The sequence below is a fragment of the Mrakia frigida genome, assembly GCF_051309035.1.
Source record: "Mrakia frigida strain ATCC 22029 unplaced genomic scaffold BDY24scaffold_4, whole genome shotgun sequence".
Classification (NCBI taxonomy): domain Eukaryota; kingdom Fungi; phylum Basidiomycota; class Tremellomycetes; order Cystofilobasidiales; family Mrakiaceae; genus Mrakia; species Mrakia frigida.
This window is the reverse complement of record NW_027481277.1, coordinates 4,211-17,244: the sequence shown is the minus strand read 5'-3', so window position 1 is coordinate 17,244 and position 13,034 is coordinate 4,211. Positions and strand designations below refer to the sequence as shown.

At 53.0% G+C, this 13,034-nt stretch overlaps 4 protein-coding genes and 1 non-coding gene across 5 annotated transcripts; 3 read left to right on the top strand and 2 right to left on the bottom strand.

The window, feature by feature from the left end:
* Positions 1-1,727: 1,727 nt before the first annotated feature.
* On the bottom strand, positions 1,728-2,779 carry BDY24DRAFT_377578 (uncharacterized protein). Its single transcript, XM_076638795.1, has 5 exons — positions 2,741-2,779; positions 2,575-2,644; positions 2,433-2,494; positions 2,293-2,357; positions 1,728-2,198 (listed from the first exon to the last, which is right to left on the bottom strand). Exons 1-5 carry the CDS (start codon positions 2,754-2,756, stop codon positions 1,770-1,772), a joined length of 642 nt encoding a protein of 213 aa, XP_076499752.1. The 5' UTR covers positions 2,757-2,779; the 3' UTR covers positions 1,728-1,769.
* A 127-nt stretch (positions 2,780-2,906) lies between these two features.
* BDY24DRAFT_377574 (uncharacterized protein) lies at positions 2,907-4,423 on the top strand (the record flags this gene model as incomplete). Its single annotated transcript, XM_076638794.1, has 6 exons — positions 2,907-3,013; positions 3,095-3,244; positions 3,343-3,509; positions 3,646-3,736; positions 3,818-3,976; positions 4,091-4,423. Exons 1-6 carry the CDS (start codon positions 2,927-2,929, stop codon positions 4,421-4,423), a joined length of 987 nt encoding a protein of 328 aa, XP_076499751.1. The 5' UTR covers positions 2,907-2,926.
* A 1,959-nt stretch (positions 4,424-6,382) lies between these two features.
* BDY24DRAFT_412086 (uncharacterized protein) lies at positions 6,383-8,595 on the top strand (the record flags this gene model as incomplete). Its single annotated transcript, XM_076643017.1, has 10 exons — positions 6,383-6,448; positions 6,576-6,639; positions 6,877-6,925; positions 7,090-7,122; positions 7,252-7,289; positions 7,392-7,517; positions 7,603-7,653; positions 8,303-8,328; positions 8,402-8,456; positions 8,549-8,595. The coding sequence occupies 10 exons, from the start codon at positions 6,383-6,385 to the stop codon at positions 8,593-8,595; spliced, it is 555 nt and encodes a 184-aa protein (XP_076499750.1).
* Positions 8,596-9,929: 1,334 nt separating this feature from the next.
* Positions 9,930-10,728, bottom strand: BDY24DRAFT_377572 (uncharacterized protein). Its single transcript, XM_076638793.1, has one exon. It carries the CDS (start codon positions 10,530-10,532, stop codon positions 9,990-9,992), a length of 543 nt encoding a protein of 180 aa, XP_076499749.1. The 5' UTR covers positions 10,533-10,728; the 3' UTR covers positions 9,930-9,989.
* Positions 10,729-12,801: 2,073 nt separating this feature from the next.
* BDY24DRAFT_t20 lies at positions 12,802-12,875 on the top strand. Its single transcript has one exon. It is a non-coding gene; the product is annotated as a tRNA-Ile (tRNA).
* Positions 12,876-13,034: the final 159 nt, after the last annotated feature.

The following is a 13,034-nucleotide window of genomic DNA, read 5'->3' as shown; positions in this document are numbered from 1 at the left end:
GCTAAAGAGAAGACACAGAGGAGAGATCAGCGCGAGACGAGGGAGCGGATGAGAGATTGGGAGACAAACCTGCTTCGATCGCGTCTCGTTCGGCCTGAGGTCGAACTCTCCATTTTGAGGTTCCGAGAACAGGTTCGAAGAACACCAACGGGTGTGAGATTTGATTTGGAATCCAAGTCTGCGTCGAAAGGAGATAACAGTCAGGCAAACGAGGGAGGAAAAACAAGAATCGACATCTCACTTTCAGATCGGAGCTCCTCGCCCAAGTCTCCGAGTTGTATCGACTCATGATCGTCGTGAGCATCTATAGAAGCGAAGATTTCCCCAACAAGTCAGCGTCGAGGTCTGACGGTGATGGAAGGAAAGCAACTCACTTGCGGGACCGAGAGGGCTCCGTTCTGGGATGGTGAAATCGAGAGAGCTGTTTCAGCAAAGTTTCAGTGGACCGAAGCAACGGGAAAATAAAGTACATCTTGAAGAACAGTCTCCATGGCGTCTCTTACGAGCTTCCTTCTCTCTGAGTTGTTGGAGGTGGATCGGGGAAGGGGAGGGCGAAGGGACGGGAGCTGACGCGACGGTTTGCTTCTGGGTCGACGACGAGGCGTTTCTGCTACTCTGCGAGGGAGGAGTTGAGGTTGAGATGGGAGCCATGGTCAATGAGGAAGGTGAAGAGTGGATCTGAGGGGATTCTACGAGACCGAGAAGCGATGGAGGGACGGGGTCGTTGGGAGGGAGCGGGTTGACGCTTCGAGTCCAGGTGGATCCCTAGAGAAGCAGCAGATATCAAGTTGGGTCAGTTGGAGAAGCTTCGGTAGGACGAGAGGAGGTAATGGAAGGAGGAAGAGGGAGATCGACGTGATGAGACGCGTTGAGGGAACAAGGTGAGGAGGAAGAGAGGGAGACGAGTGCGGGAAAGGATAACTCACGGAAAGCATGTTCGCTAAGAAGTCCGTCTGCGGCTCATCTGGTAGATTAAAAAAGGATAGATCAGACACAAGGAAGGAGGAAGTAAGGCTGCGAAATCGAAACACTCACGCTCCGTCGGGATCAAACCTCCAAACGCAACGTTCTCCTCCGTTCCAACCTCCAACACCCAAGTGACGTCCTTCCCGACCGTATCTATCACCGGAGCGAACGTCCTCATCTCCTTCCCAGCCATCTCTCCACTTCGAACCACCATCACCGAGATCCCACCGAGGATTGAGACAAGGGATTGGATCGGGGGGGAGACGCTTCCCCCTCCTTCGCCCTTCGTCCAAACGGTTTCCGAAAGGATTTCGGCGAGGAAGGAGTGAACTTGAACATCCTCCAAGGAGGTGGAATCCAGGGGAAAGTACTTGTTGAGTTCGAAGTGGAGACGGTTCGAGAGCTCCTGACCTCTGTTCTCTCCCCAGCCCATGGAAGCTCCCAAGGCGGATAGGAAGGCGTTTCGTCCTCCGTGACCGCTCCGAGGATGATCGAACCCTCTGGTTGAGGTGAGGATAGGAACCGTGTACGGTTCTGGAATGACCGGTTGGAGGACGAGGGATTCGGGGTCGGAGAGGGAGTTGGAGAGTTCGAGGAGATCGGACTTGATCTTTCGAGGATCTCGAGGAGGAAGTTCTGCAAGAATAAAAGGGACGACGAAGATCAGCAATGAACTAGTGGTCTCTGAATGGTATGCATTGCGAGCTACAAACCTCGGGCTTCTGTTTGGGAGGAGGAGGGAAGAGGAACACGAGGTCAGTATCGAGGGAACGACGGAGAGTCGCACGACGCGACGAGAGCGTTTACCTACCCGTTGGATCGTCATCCTCCGCCTTCCTCTTGAGAGCACCACTGCTTCCCGAAGAAGAAGCCATCTGAAGCGATGCGGAGGGAGATTCAAGGTCAGTCGACCGATCAAAGGGAAAGACGGTTTCTGACGAACGTCGCGTCGCAAACACGTTCGGTACAGAACGAGGGAGAGGAAAACTCACGTTCACATCCATATGAGCCGCGTCGCCTCCAGGTGTTTCCGTAGATGCTGCTGATGGTGGTGCTGAGGGCTGGGACATTGCTGGTTGAGGAAGAGAGGGCGCGTGGGAAGAGGCGAGCTGCTTGACCTCTGTTGCTGCTGCCGTGGTTGCTGTTGTTGAAGAAGATGGAGCGAACGATGGAAATGACGCGAAAGAGGATTGTGTAGGTAGTGATGAAGAGGTTGGATTCGATGTGGGTTGCTGGAAGAAGGGGGAGGAGGGGGGGGACAAAGTTTGAACGTCAGCTCGTCTCGACCGTCGTTCTGCTCTTTCGCCTCTTGTTCTATTAACGTACAGCAGCAGAGGTCGAGGTGCTAGATTCGGCTCGAAAGTTTAACGGCAAGCGATCATCCGAGTTCACTGAAAAGGAGAACGGGTAGGACGAAAGTCAGGGTGAGGGAGGGTGGGAGGGAGGAAGGAGGAGAAGGGACGTACAGAAGCGAGGAAGGCGACGACCGACGACGAACTCTTCCTCTTGGAGAGCTCGTCTGCCTTTTAGAGAAGGCCAAAGAAGGACAACAGAGGTCAGCGAAGAGAGCGAGGAGGCAGTTGAGATGGGGACGAGCAGGGTTGCTCACCTGCAGAAGTAGAATGTCCAGCGACAAGTTTCTTGACTTGATTGTTGAAGCAGACGGAAGAGGAGGGTCCTGAACGAGCGAGATGAGGAGGAAAGACGTGAGTTGGAGGGTAGAGAGGAGAAGAAGGAGGGGTGGGTGAGGTGAGAGAAGGGAAGAAGGACAAACTGGCTATCGTGTTCATATTGAGACGTGGTAGGACAAGAAATGGGAGAGAGAGCGAAGATGAGAGTTGAGGTGAAGGAGAGCTCCAAGCGCTGCTCGGGAGAAGAGAGAGAAAAGGGAGGAAAGGAAGGTTGACCTCCAACCACGAGCATCTCACTCCTTTACCCTTTTCCACCACTCTTCCTCAAGATGACGCTCACGAATCTCACCGAGGACGAGAAGCGTATCCTCCAGAGCAGCAGTCACAAGACATGGGGACCAAGGACGGGCAGGCTGGTGAGTGGAGAGGCTTTGAGGAGGAGAAGAAGGAGGGAGAGCGAGCTCAGAAGGTTGACCTTCCTCCTCCCTTCTTTTCAGACGGGGATCCCTCCATCCGTTGCTAGAGGATGGCCATCCGCTGCTGCTGGGACCGATGTTACCTCGTCGGCTACGGAGGAGGCCATCAGCGAGCTGTTTAAGGGAGAGCTGGTCGAGATCGAGTTGGTTGAGAGCAAGAACCCCGAGACGGTGAGCTTCGAGAGTCCCTTTCGAACTTCGAAAGCGCTCCTTCCCATAGCCCTTTCTTCTGACTCAGGTGTTACTTGGACTTCGTTATCTCATACCAGTCCCTTCGAACCGCCTACGTCGTGTTCCCATCCGTCAAAGATCTCGAGAACGCCTTGAAAGCTCATCAGAAGAAGAAGACGAAGATGAGGGGCTTCAACGTCTCGCTCGGCTCCAAGAAGACTCGATTCGAAAGTCTGATCGAACTAGAGATCGAGATGGAGAGATGGTATGTGTTTATTTCTTATCATCGCTGTCTTCTTTGGCCAAGTTGGACGCACGAGCGGGGGGGAGAGGTCGGACGACGCGTTCGTTTGCTTTGCTTACACTCTCTCCTCCGTCTCTGTTATTACTTCGCTGCCCAGCTCGGACGTCGCAAGACCGGTACCCATCCTTGTGGATCTTCTAAGGGTTGCGAGACAGAAGTCAGAGTCGCTAAAGACAGAAGCTACGTCGGTGAGTTTCTCTGCACTCACACCGAGCTTTTTTGCTGGTCGAAGGGGTCAGATAGCTCACCGTTTCGGTGTTCATGAGCAGAAAGTCGTCGTCTGCGGCCTGACCTTCGTTCGAGGCGACAACGGCAGCCTGATCGAGCCCTTCCCTCGCTACCGAGACGGGCTGAGCTCCAAGCTTGTTGGGTTTCGACTTCCTGTGGGAGGAAAGGAAGTGGGGGAGAATGATGTGGATGCTTTCCTTGTGAGTCTTACTCGGCTAGACGATCATCCCTTACTCGGTTCAAGTTCCTCTTCTGAGAAAAGGAAGGTACGCTGACTTGACGTGCGCGTCGTGCATTTTGCTTCGCCTTCTCAGCACTCTCTCGAATCAGCCCCAGGAACCTCCCTTCCGCTCGTCATCATGTCAAGAGGAGCCACTACCGGATGCGTTCTTGATACGGCTGGAAGCTTCACGTTCTCAAAGCTGGTGGAGTGGGCAGGGAAGCAGAGGAGGGATGGACGTCCTCTGCTTCTTGGAGGCAACGAGGTCACGCTTCTGGAGCTGAAGCCGTACGAGGCAATGGCAGTGGTGATGCTTCAGGCCGAGAGAGTCGCTCGAGCGGCTTTTGAGGAGGAGGAGAGGGTCAGGAGGGAGGAGAGAGAGAGGAAGGCGAAGAAGGACGCGAGGTGGGACGGGCGTCTTGCGTGAGTCGCTTTTTCCTCCTTCCCTTCAAGAAAAGAGGGGCTGATCGCTGAAAGTACTCCCTTCTTTGCCTTTCCTTCACAGGAGTGTTGGAAGGGGATAGGGTCCGTTCAATCCGATCACATGAAGTTCGTTTTCTTCGAACGCGTCTTTGATCTCGCAAAGCTCTTCTATCTACACGGGCATACCCGAGCGAGATATGCACCTCTCCACACAATCTGCGCAGTAGCCCGCTGTAGGGAATCTCTCTTTTGAGTTTCGTAGGAGAGAGGAGAGTTCGTCGGGGAACGACGCGTCGTGTTTTGACTCTCCAGCCTCTCAAAGCACATTTTTCGGTAGCTAAGAAACCCCGAGCTTGTAGCCAGGCTCTTTGAAAATGTCCCTTGAGTGCCCCTGCGATGTGCTTGAAGAAGTAACTGACGAGAAGATCAAGAGAGAACGAGCGCGTCGCATCCTCCCTTTCCGAGTCTTTCTCCACTCGTCCGCACGGTTTCAGCTCGGAAGCAAGAAGCTGTCGTGAGAAGAACTAAACTTTTGGGGCACGATTAGAATCTGGGGAGTGTCTATCTTGTCGAGAGGGTGAAGAAACGTCGGAGGGAACGAACAGGGACGCGTTTCAAAGTTGTTTGGTTTTCGTCAAACGCCTCCCTCCCTTTTCTTTATCTCTCTCTCACTCTCTTCCCTCTTGAAAGTTCAGAGCATTCCTTTCATCTGGAAGTGAACTTCAGGAACTGTCCAGTCGACGGGGTGACCAGGAGGAATGACCAATAGGCGTAGAAAGGAGAACGGCGTCGTGTCTTTGTTCGGTTCTCTCCCTCGTATGCTGCAAGATGAATCTCATCAACCGTCAGGCTATTCCATAAGAATATAGGAGTGTTAATGGTCTTGTAACTCACTGAAGCGATTTGGCAGAGACGTACCCCAGTTTTCCTCTTGTCAGGATGAGGAAGAGCCGATGCGTCTTTTCTTGTCCTCGTCGGACGACCCACTCTTCTGGCAGTCTTTCTGTACCGCCGCCTTTCAAACCTTCTCGACCAATTGAGCTTCCATAGTAGACGTGTGCGGAAGCCGGAAGAGCTGAACTCGGAGCTCGAAGAGAAAGTCGCGTCCCGCCTTTTTCTGTTCCTCTCTCCTTGTGTCTACGCGTTTCCCACGACTTCAACTGCGAAGGAAGAACCAACCGAGATCGATCTTGTCGAGCACGAGCAGTAGACTGTTTTCTGGACAATTGCTGGATTTCACGAGACGAAAAAGCCGCAAAGGGAGAAGCAGAGCCGACGCGTCTCGAAACTTGCACACAGGGAGGTACGGAAGCGCTCGGGGACTCAACAAACTTCCCGCCCTCCCACCAACCACCACATTCTGATTGTGGCTTGGACACGAATTGTTGAATCCCTTCTTTCTCTCTCCTTGTTCCTCCCTCCTCTTCTCCTGCTCTATACACTTGTCTTGCTAGTGAACTGTCCTTTAAAAGGCAGCTTCGGGTGAACATCGACTGCCAGGGCGAGACAAGATGAGTCTGAAGAGAAGGAAGGAAGACGAGGTGGCCGCTTTCTCTCGCTTCAAACATCTTTACTGACTCGTTCACCTCTCCCGTTTGCTTTTCAGTGTGTCTCTCGCACTCCTCTCTCCAGGTTCCTCTTCTTGATAGCTCTCGCTGCTTGTTGCAGAACCGCTGAGGAAGCTGAAAGGTACGTTCCTCCTCCTCCCTTCCCTCCTTCCCCTTTGCATCTTTCAGAGAGGCTCACCTTTCCCGTTCCTCCTTCTTTCACTCTTCGCCTCTTCCACTAGGATTCCCATCAGGTCAAAGCTTATCTTCCATTAAGACCTCTCCTCTGGGAACTCTGGAGGCCCTTGGACTGGAGGAAGAGTTTGAGGTTGAGCTCACCGAGACGTGAGACGTGAGTCCTTTCCTCTCTTCGTGTTTCGCCTCCTCGGGTGGGAAGCCTCTTTCTTTGTAAGCCGATGCTGATCCATACCTTTCTCGCTTCGGATATCAAGGACGGAATCATTGAATGGTATCCGTTCATGGTCGATCGTCTTCTTCGTCCTCCCTCTCGTCTCGTTCCCTTCTCACTATCGGCCTCTTCTCGTCTGCGAAGCTTCCTCCTCTTGCTTGTACTCAGGCTCACCTCCTTTGCTTCCCCTTTCTCCTCAGGTCCCTTTGTTCAAGTTCTTCTCCAGCACGAACGAGTCAGCCGGCGGGTGCTCTCGACCTTCAGGTTCGTTCCTTCAGCCTTCTCCCTCCCACCTTTCCCTCCCGACGCGCGTTGACCCCTCCCTTACTTTCTCTCCTTCCCTCTTCGACTTTCAGGCTCAATCTAGAAACGACTTCCTGGCCGTATACTTGTCTCTGCTGATTGACTTGAACGACGCGAGTCGCTCCTTCCTTTGCGAACGATCAAAACAACAACAACGATCTGACCTCTCCTTCCCTCTCTTTTCCCTTCTTGAAACAGCAGCGTACCTGCTCGAGCCTCTCAACAGACTTATCCCCATGATGAGCTAGTACCCTATGGTGAGTCTTTTCAATTTTTCTTTGCGTGTTGAGGGGCAACAGCGCGTGGGCGTGAGGGTAGATCAAACGCGATGAAGCTCACACAACGCGTCTCTTTCCTGCTCCCCCTTCCGTTTCTCCTCTTGCAAAGCACATGTCTTTTTTGATTTCTCAGCCTTTGGGCATGGGCGAGATCATGGCCCCTTCAGTATGTCAAACCTTCTTTTCCTCCCGTGCTCGTCAACCTCTCGCCGACCTTCGCTCCCTTCCTTCTCTCTTCTTCCCTGCTTCACCTCGTCCTTGGCCGCCTCATCGTCAACTGCTGGTCTTTCCTCAGAGCTTGTGCTCAGCCTCCGCTGAGTTGGGAGAGACCTTGTAGCTGACGTTTCACTGGCGAGCTCAAGATCGAGCCCACCCGCGTCCCGTCGTCTCTTCTTCCACAACTCTGACCCCAATCGCTTCTTCCTTTTCCCTCAGCAGTCACCGAGAAAGATCTCGACCTTATTCAAGCTTGGTCGCCGACGGAGGTTACGACTGAGAAGCTGCCGATTGAGATCAGACGAGGCTTTAGAAGAGGTTTTTGGCGGAACGAAGAAGGTCAAGGTGAGTCTGTTCGTTTTCGCCTTCTGGTCTCGGACTTCGATCGCAACGTCTGACCTTTCTCCTCCCTTCCCATCTTGCCCTACAGTCTATGTCTCTCCCATCTCAATCACTGAGAGAGCTCGTCCAGCCGCTCAGCGTGAGCTCGTCGAGCCGCTTCCCCCTTCATCGTCATTCACATCCTCGATCGCCTCGTTTTATCTGCCATCTCCAGCATACTTCTTTATCGCTATGTAGAGCTTGCTAGCCCTACTTTGTTGCCCTTCGGTCTTGATGTTAGCCTCGGAGCTTTCGATCTACTTCAAAGCAAATTGAGCGGAGAACAAAAGGGACAAGAAAGGGAGAGATGAGGTGTCAGGGAATGACCCTTGCTCCTTCCCTTCCCCTTACTAGCTCTCTACCTCTTCTCTATACTTACCTTTCACTCTCTTTACTCTTCTCTCTTTCTCTCGTGTTCTCTCAGGCGTTCCTTAAGAAGCTGAGCCCGGTCGCTCGACGCGTCGCGTCTTTCTCTCAACTCAACCGAGCCTTGCTCGGCCTCCTTTCTCTATCTGCACTTCTCTCTCTTTGTTCCAGCTCTTCCTACACGTTTCTAGTTATTGGTTACTGCCCGAGCTCTGGGTTTCAATGCCCGAGCCCGAGCCCTCTCGTTTCCTATAAAAGGAGGCCTTCTGCCTCCTCTCCCTTGACCTCTATCTTGACACACCTTTGGATTCACACCTCCTTCCCTTCTCGCAAGCACCTGATAGTCCCACAAACCATCTGCTGATCCCTCCTGAACTCTCGAGACCTCTCCCTGCGCTCAATCCTCACAGTTCGTCTCCTCTCCGTTCCCTTTCTCCCCTTCTTTAGCCTCTCCCTCACTTCCGTCAACTGACCTTTCCCAGGTTGATGAGTGGCTCAAGTTCGACACTCACATCGAGGGGATCGTTTTCTTCCGTGGTCAGTCGCGGCGTTGTCCTCCGCTCCCTTTGCTCTCGCTTTTGAAGTCGACTAGAACTGACTTGCTTTTCTTGCCGTTGTTTCGCTGACAGATCTCATGCTTCTATTCAGCAACATTGAGGGAAACAAGGGCTTCTAGATATGAAGAGAAGAGAGGGCAGGCGGGGGAGATCTTCGACTGCATGCGCCCTTTTTTGGGGGGGGTCGACTTTGACTCTCGAAGAAAACCAAAAGAGCTTGTTGATTCTCGTACACAATACTGTTCTACGGCCTGATTAAGATGAAGGTAGTGCTATAGAGAGAGAGAGTAGACGAAAGCCGATCGCTCGAAGGCCGCCTTGGAAAAGACAAACGAGCGGGGGGGAAGGAGGGGATGAGACAACCTCCCTCGCGCGTCGTCTCCTCCCACCACCACCGCTACAGCACCCTCAAACCAACCCCACCACCTCTACCCGATGTGAAAGAGGTCGAGGAACATGCTGTTGCGGTCGAAATAACAAAATTTGAACCACAGCGACCGTGAGAGCTCAAAACGACCGCCCCTTCCCCGTTCTCTCCCTCCCCTCCTTCCATCCAAACTCTCCCCCCGACCTCCGAGATCGACGATGTAGCAGCAAAAAGGGAAACGTTAGCCCGACGGGGGGGTCGAACCCCCAACCTTCAGATAGACTTGTAAGTGTCTAGGAAGAACCCTGACCTCCGGTGAAGAGGAGAGGGAAGGACCTGGCTAGCGAATCAAGATAATCTTGATCATTTAGATCAAGAGAGTCAAGATAGGAGACTGTAAGAGTCTGACGCTCTACCGATTGAGCTAGCCGGGCGTTGGATGACATCGATTCGTGGATAGGGAATAGGTTTGAGGGAGGGGAAGGGAGGGGAGGAGGCGAGGAGGGAGGAGAGGAAGGAGGAGAGAGGGAGAAGCGACACGCGCGAAGTTGAGAGTGATAAGTTGACAGTTCTGAGTAAGGAGAAGTGCTAGGCTGATGGAAGAGAGTGGAGAAGGGTAGGTTGAAGGTGGGAGGTGAAGAGAGGAAGAACGGGAAGAAGGAGGAGAGAGGAGAAGCGACGCGTCTCGCCGTCTCAGTCTTGCTCTTTCTCCCAGACTTCCCATCTGCTCCCTCCTCGAATCGATACGTCGATGAAGATGTCGGTGCTCACGTTGTACTCTGTGAAAAAAAAGTTGGAGTTGGAGTTGTGGAGGCAAGGGATGTTGAGTGTTGAAGTGATGAGATGAGGGTGATGTTGTAGGTTGTGGGAGGAGGAAGGAAGGAAGGAGGGAAGAGACTAGGTTGAACTCGCTCATGGCGCCATGCAGCCTCCCGACTCGACGCTCCACCTCGTCCTTCAATTCAAGTCCGAGTCCATCGTAAGTTCAATGTTATGGAAGAGTGGACGTCGAGAGGTCGAGTATGGATGGAAAGGATGAAGGGAGGGAGAGCGTGAAGAGGAGGGATGAAGAGGGAGGAGGGCGATGGAGTGAGCATGGGCTTGAGCGAGAAGATCTGCGTTCAGGAGGAAGAAGAGAAGTACAGGTCAGCTTCTGATCTCGTAGAATCCTCGAGGAGAAGGAGTCTCGTGGAGGAAGAAGGGAAGAGAGGGTGGGACGAACAAACGATGAAGCTGACCTCTCTCGCTCTTCCCCGTCTCGTTCAAAAGCCATCCTGGACAATGAGAGCGCAGGTCTGATTTCCTCGGACGGTGATGAGTCCACTCGAGGGGATAGGAAGAAAGTGTGAGTGTTATGGCGAAAAATAGTGGAAAGACGGGTGATGGAGTTGGAGTGGCGAGGGAGAGAGCTTTTGACCCTCCACTGTCTTTGCTGTGACTTTGTTTCCTGAGACTAGTAAAGTCCTCCGGGCAGCAGGCACCTAAAGCTTTTGGATCTCGCTTGAAAGTGACCGAGGAAACGACAAGGGCTGGCCGCCGACACCCACTTTGAGTCTCGCAGAAAAACGCGTCGTTGCGACTGGTAGTCCGAGGTAAGCTCCCTTTCACTCCGATATAACAACAGCTGAGGTTCCTTCCCTTACCTCTGTTTGCCAATGAACCAGGATGCATCGGAAAGGGAGGAGACATTGGTGATGGAAGGAACGAGACGCGCGCGTCGTTCTTCTTTCCCTTTCTTTGTTTCTGCCTTTCCACTGTGCCTTTACACACGTGTTCAAAATTGGCAAGGTGTTCTCTTGTTTGAAAGAGGACGAGTCATTTATAGGTGGGTACGTAGAATTATATGGCTAGTTAGAATCGCGAGGGACGGAATGGAGGAGGAAAAGGACTCGGTTAAGAGCTCGGGGTCGAAGGCGTCGAGCCCATCCCTCGAAACGAAAACCAAGAACCGACAGTCTGGAGTTTGCGCTCGAGATATCAGTAAAAAAAAGGCAGAGAGGGGGAGAACGTTCTGAGGGAGCTTGAGCCTGAGTGGCGAGCGAACTGGAGAGGTCAATGGGAAATCCAATTACACTGTCCTCCGTCCAGTTCACCGACGCTGCAAAGGCTTAGGCTCACCCAGATCATGAGGTGAGCTGAAGCCGGTTGGTTCCCTGATCGGCCGTGTCTGAAGACATCAGACACGTAACATGACGAAAGAGCGGAAGAGAAAACGAGAGCGAGGTGAAGACCTTCGGAACCATCCAGCTTGTGACACTGGATACACCCGATGTCAATCACCTACACCTACTGACAGCTTCAAGGAGCGCTTGCTAATTGAGAGATCAGACGGAAAGCAATGAGGAACGAGACGCGTCGGATCTTGAACGTCGATGCTTCCTCAGTTCTTTGCTTCCAGCTTTGCTGCCCTCCCAGCCGGGCCTTGGATGACATGCGTGCGAAGCTAGTGAAGGTTCGGGGGCAGGGGAGGTGGAACGGTTGGGAGGGGAAAGGGAATGAAGGCGCTTAGGGCTCGACCGGAGCCCTCGCCGCCATGCTATCAGTGCTCTGGTTTTCAATTTTGTACCCTCCCTTGACGGATCTGTTTTTGGAGACAACGAAGCGTGAGAGAGAGGAAGAGGAAGGGATGAAGGATTCGCTAGCCCTCTCTCTCTCTCCCCTCTCCGCCCCTTTTTCTTGGTTGACCTTCCTCTCTCTCTTCCCTTCTCTTCTCTTTCTCCTTCCCATGTTCGCAAGGCTGGAGCGAGTTCGACTCCGTTCCCTCAGCCCTGCCTGCTCCTCACCGTCCTGCTCCCTCTCCCTCTCTTTAAACCTTCCCTCTCATGACCTCTTTCATCTTTTCTCGCCCTCCGATCCCTTCCTTCCGATCCCTCTGTGAGACCAAACAAATCAGAAGATCCGATCGATGAAAAAAAGACCTGCCCGCTTCCTCGATGATCTATCTTCCTCTCTCTCAGCGACGGTACGTACCTACTCATCCCTGCAAGAACCGACGAGGAGTTCTGTCTCTCTCTCCCTTCCTCGTCAGATGGATCTCTGATTAAGCCAATAATTTTCCTCCGCGTAAGGTTTCTTTCTCTATGCCAGAACGATCTTTCTCTAGCGAGGAAGCAAGAAGGGAAGCCAAACCTAGCACCCTCGATCCTTCTTCCTGCCCTCACAACCCTCGATGTGATTCCCGGTAGTTGATGCTTCTCACATAGTTTGATGGAACATTGCTCGTCGATCGACCGACCCCACATGCTCGAAACCATCGATCAGCATCTTCCACGACTAGCTAGGGCTTCGGGAGCAGAGGGCGGAAAAACTTTTGAAAGGAGTAGGAGACACGGCACAGTTCGGACCCTTCGAGCTCCTTGTTGCCCAACTTCACCTCATCTCCCTAGCAGCCTTCCCGTCAGTAGCCCTCTTCGATTTACTGTGATGCGTTTTGCCCAGCTTCCTTCCACCCCAAGAGAACGGAGCTACCCTACAGTCAAGAGGCTGTCGTCCTTGGACAGGAAAACCCAGAAGTCCTGATTCGAGGCGTCAGCGTCCTGATAAGCAGTGGCAAGAAAGGAGAAGAAAGAGGAAGGAAGAGGGAAGGGCAGAGTGAGCGAACCAGGGCCAGAGAAAGGACCGCACAAGTTGGTTGAGTCGAGTCAGTCCTATTTTCTCCCCCCCTCAGATCTCTGGCCCTTCCACTGGTCAAACCTTTGCAGTCCCCCCCTTCACAAGAGATCGAAGCAAGACGGGAGAGAAGGAGGAAAGAGAGAGAGAGAGAGAGAGCGCAAGATGCGGTTGGAAGGAGAGCAATGGACATGGTTTAAAGCAGAGGAGCGAAACCGTCCTTTGCGAATGAAACAGAAACGATAAAGGAGAAAGAAACGCGACAAAAGCTGCAGGGCACAGCGAAGGGTCACCAAGTCCAACCCCTTTGTATACGCTGTTTAAGGAATTGTCATCATTCAATTCAGTTGATCGTTTAGCTCAGCTGGTTAGAGCGTGGTGCTAATAACGCCAAGGTCTTGGGTTCGATCCCCACAATGATCATCTTTTTTGCCACTCGGGCCCGGGGGTGGTAGAAGAGCAGGTGGAGGACGGCGTAGGATGCTTTGTTTTGGTCGTCGACATAGATGGAGACTGGCCGAGGAAGATACCAGGAAGAACAGATCAGACGCGAGGAGATGAGAGAAGGGACAGAAATCTCCC

Bases quoted from the DNA above. Each gene is read 5' to 3' on its own strand.
- BDY24DRAFT_377578 (XM_076638795.1), bottom strand. The intron at 2,495-2,574 runs TGAGCAACCCTG...TTGGCCTTCTCT, and splicing joins GGACATTCTACTTCTGCAGG to AAAAGGCAGACGAGCTCTCC. The intron at 2,199-2,292 runs GTACGTTAATAG...CCCTTCTTCCAG, and splicing joins GCACCTCGACCTCTGCTGCT to CAACCCACATCGAATCCAAC.
- BDY24DRAFT_377572 (XM_076638793.1), bottom strand. From the start codon at position 10,532: ATGTCTCCTCCCTTTCCGATGCATCCTGGTTCATTGGCAAACAGAGGT.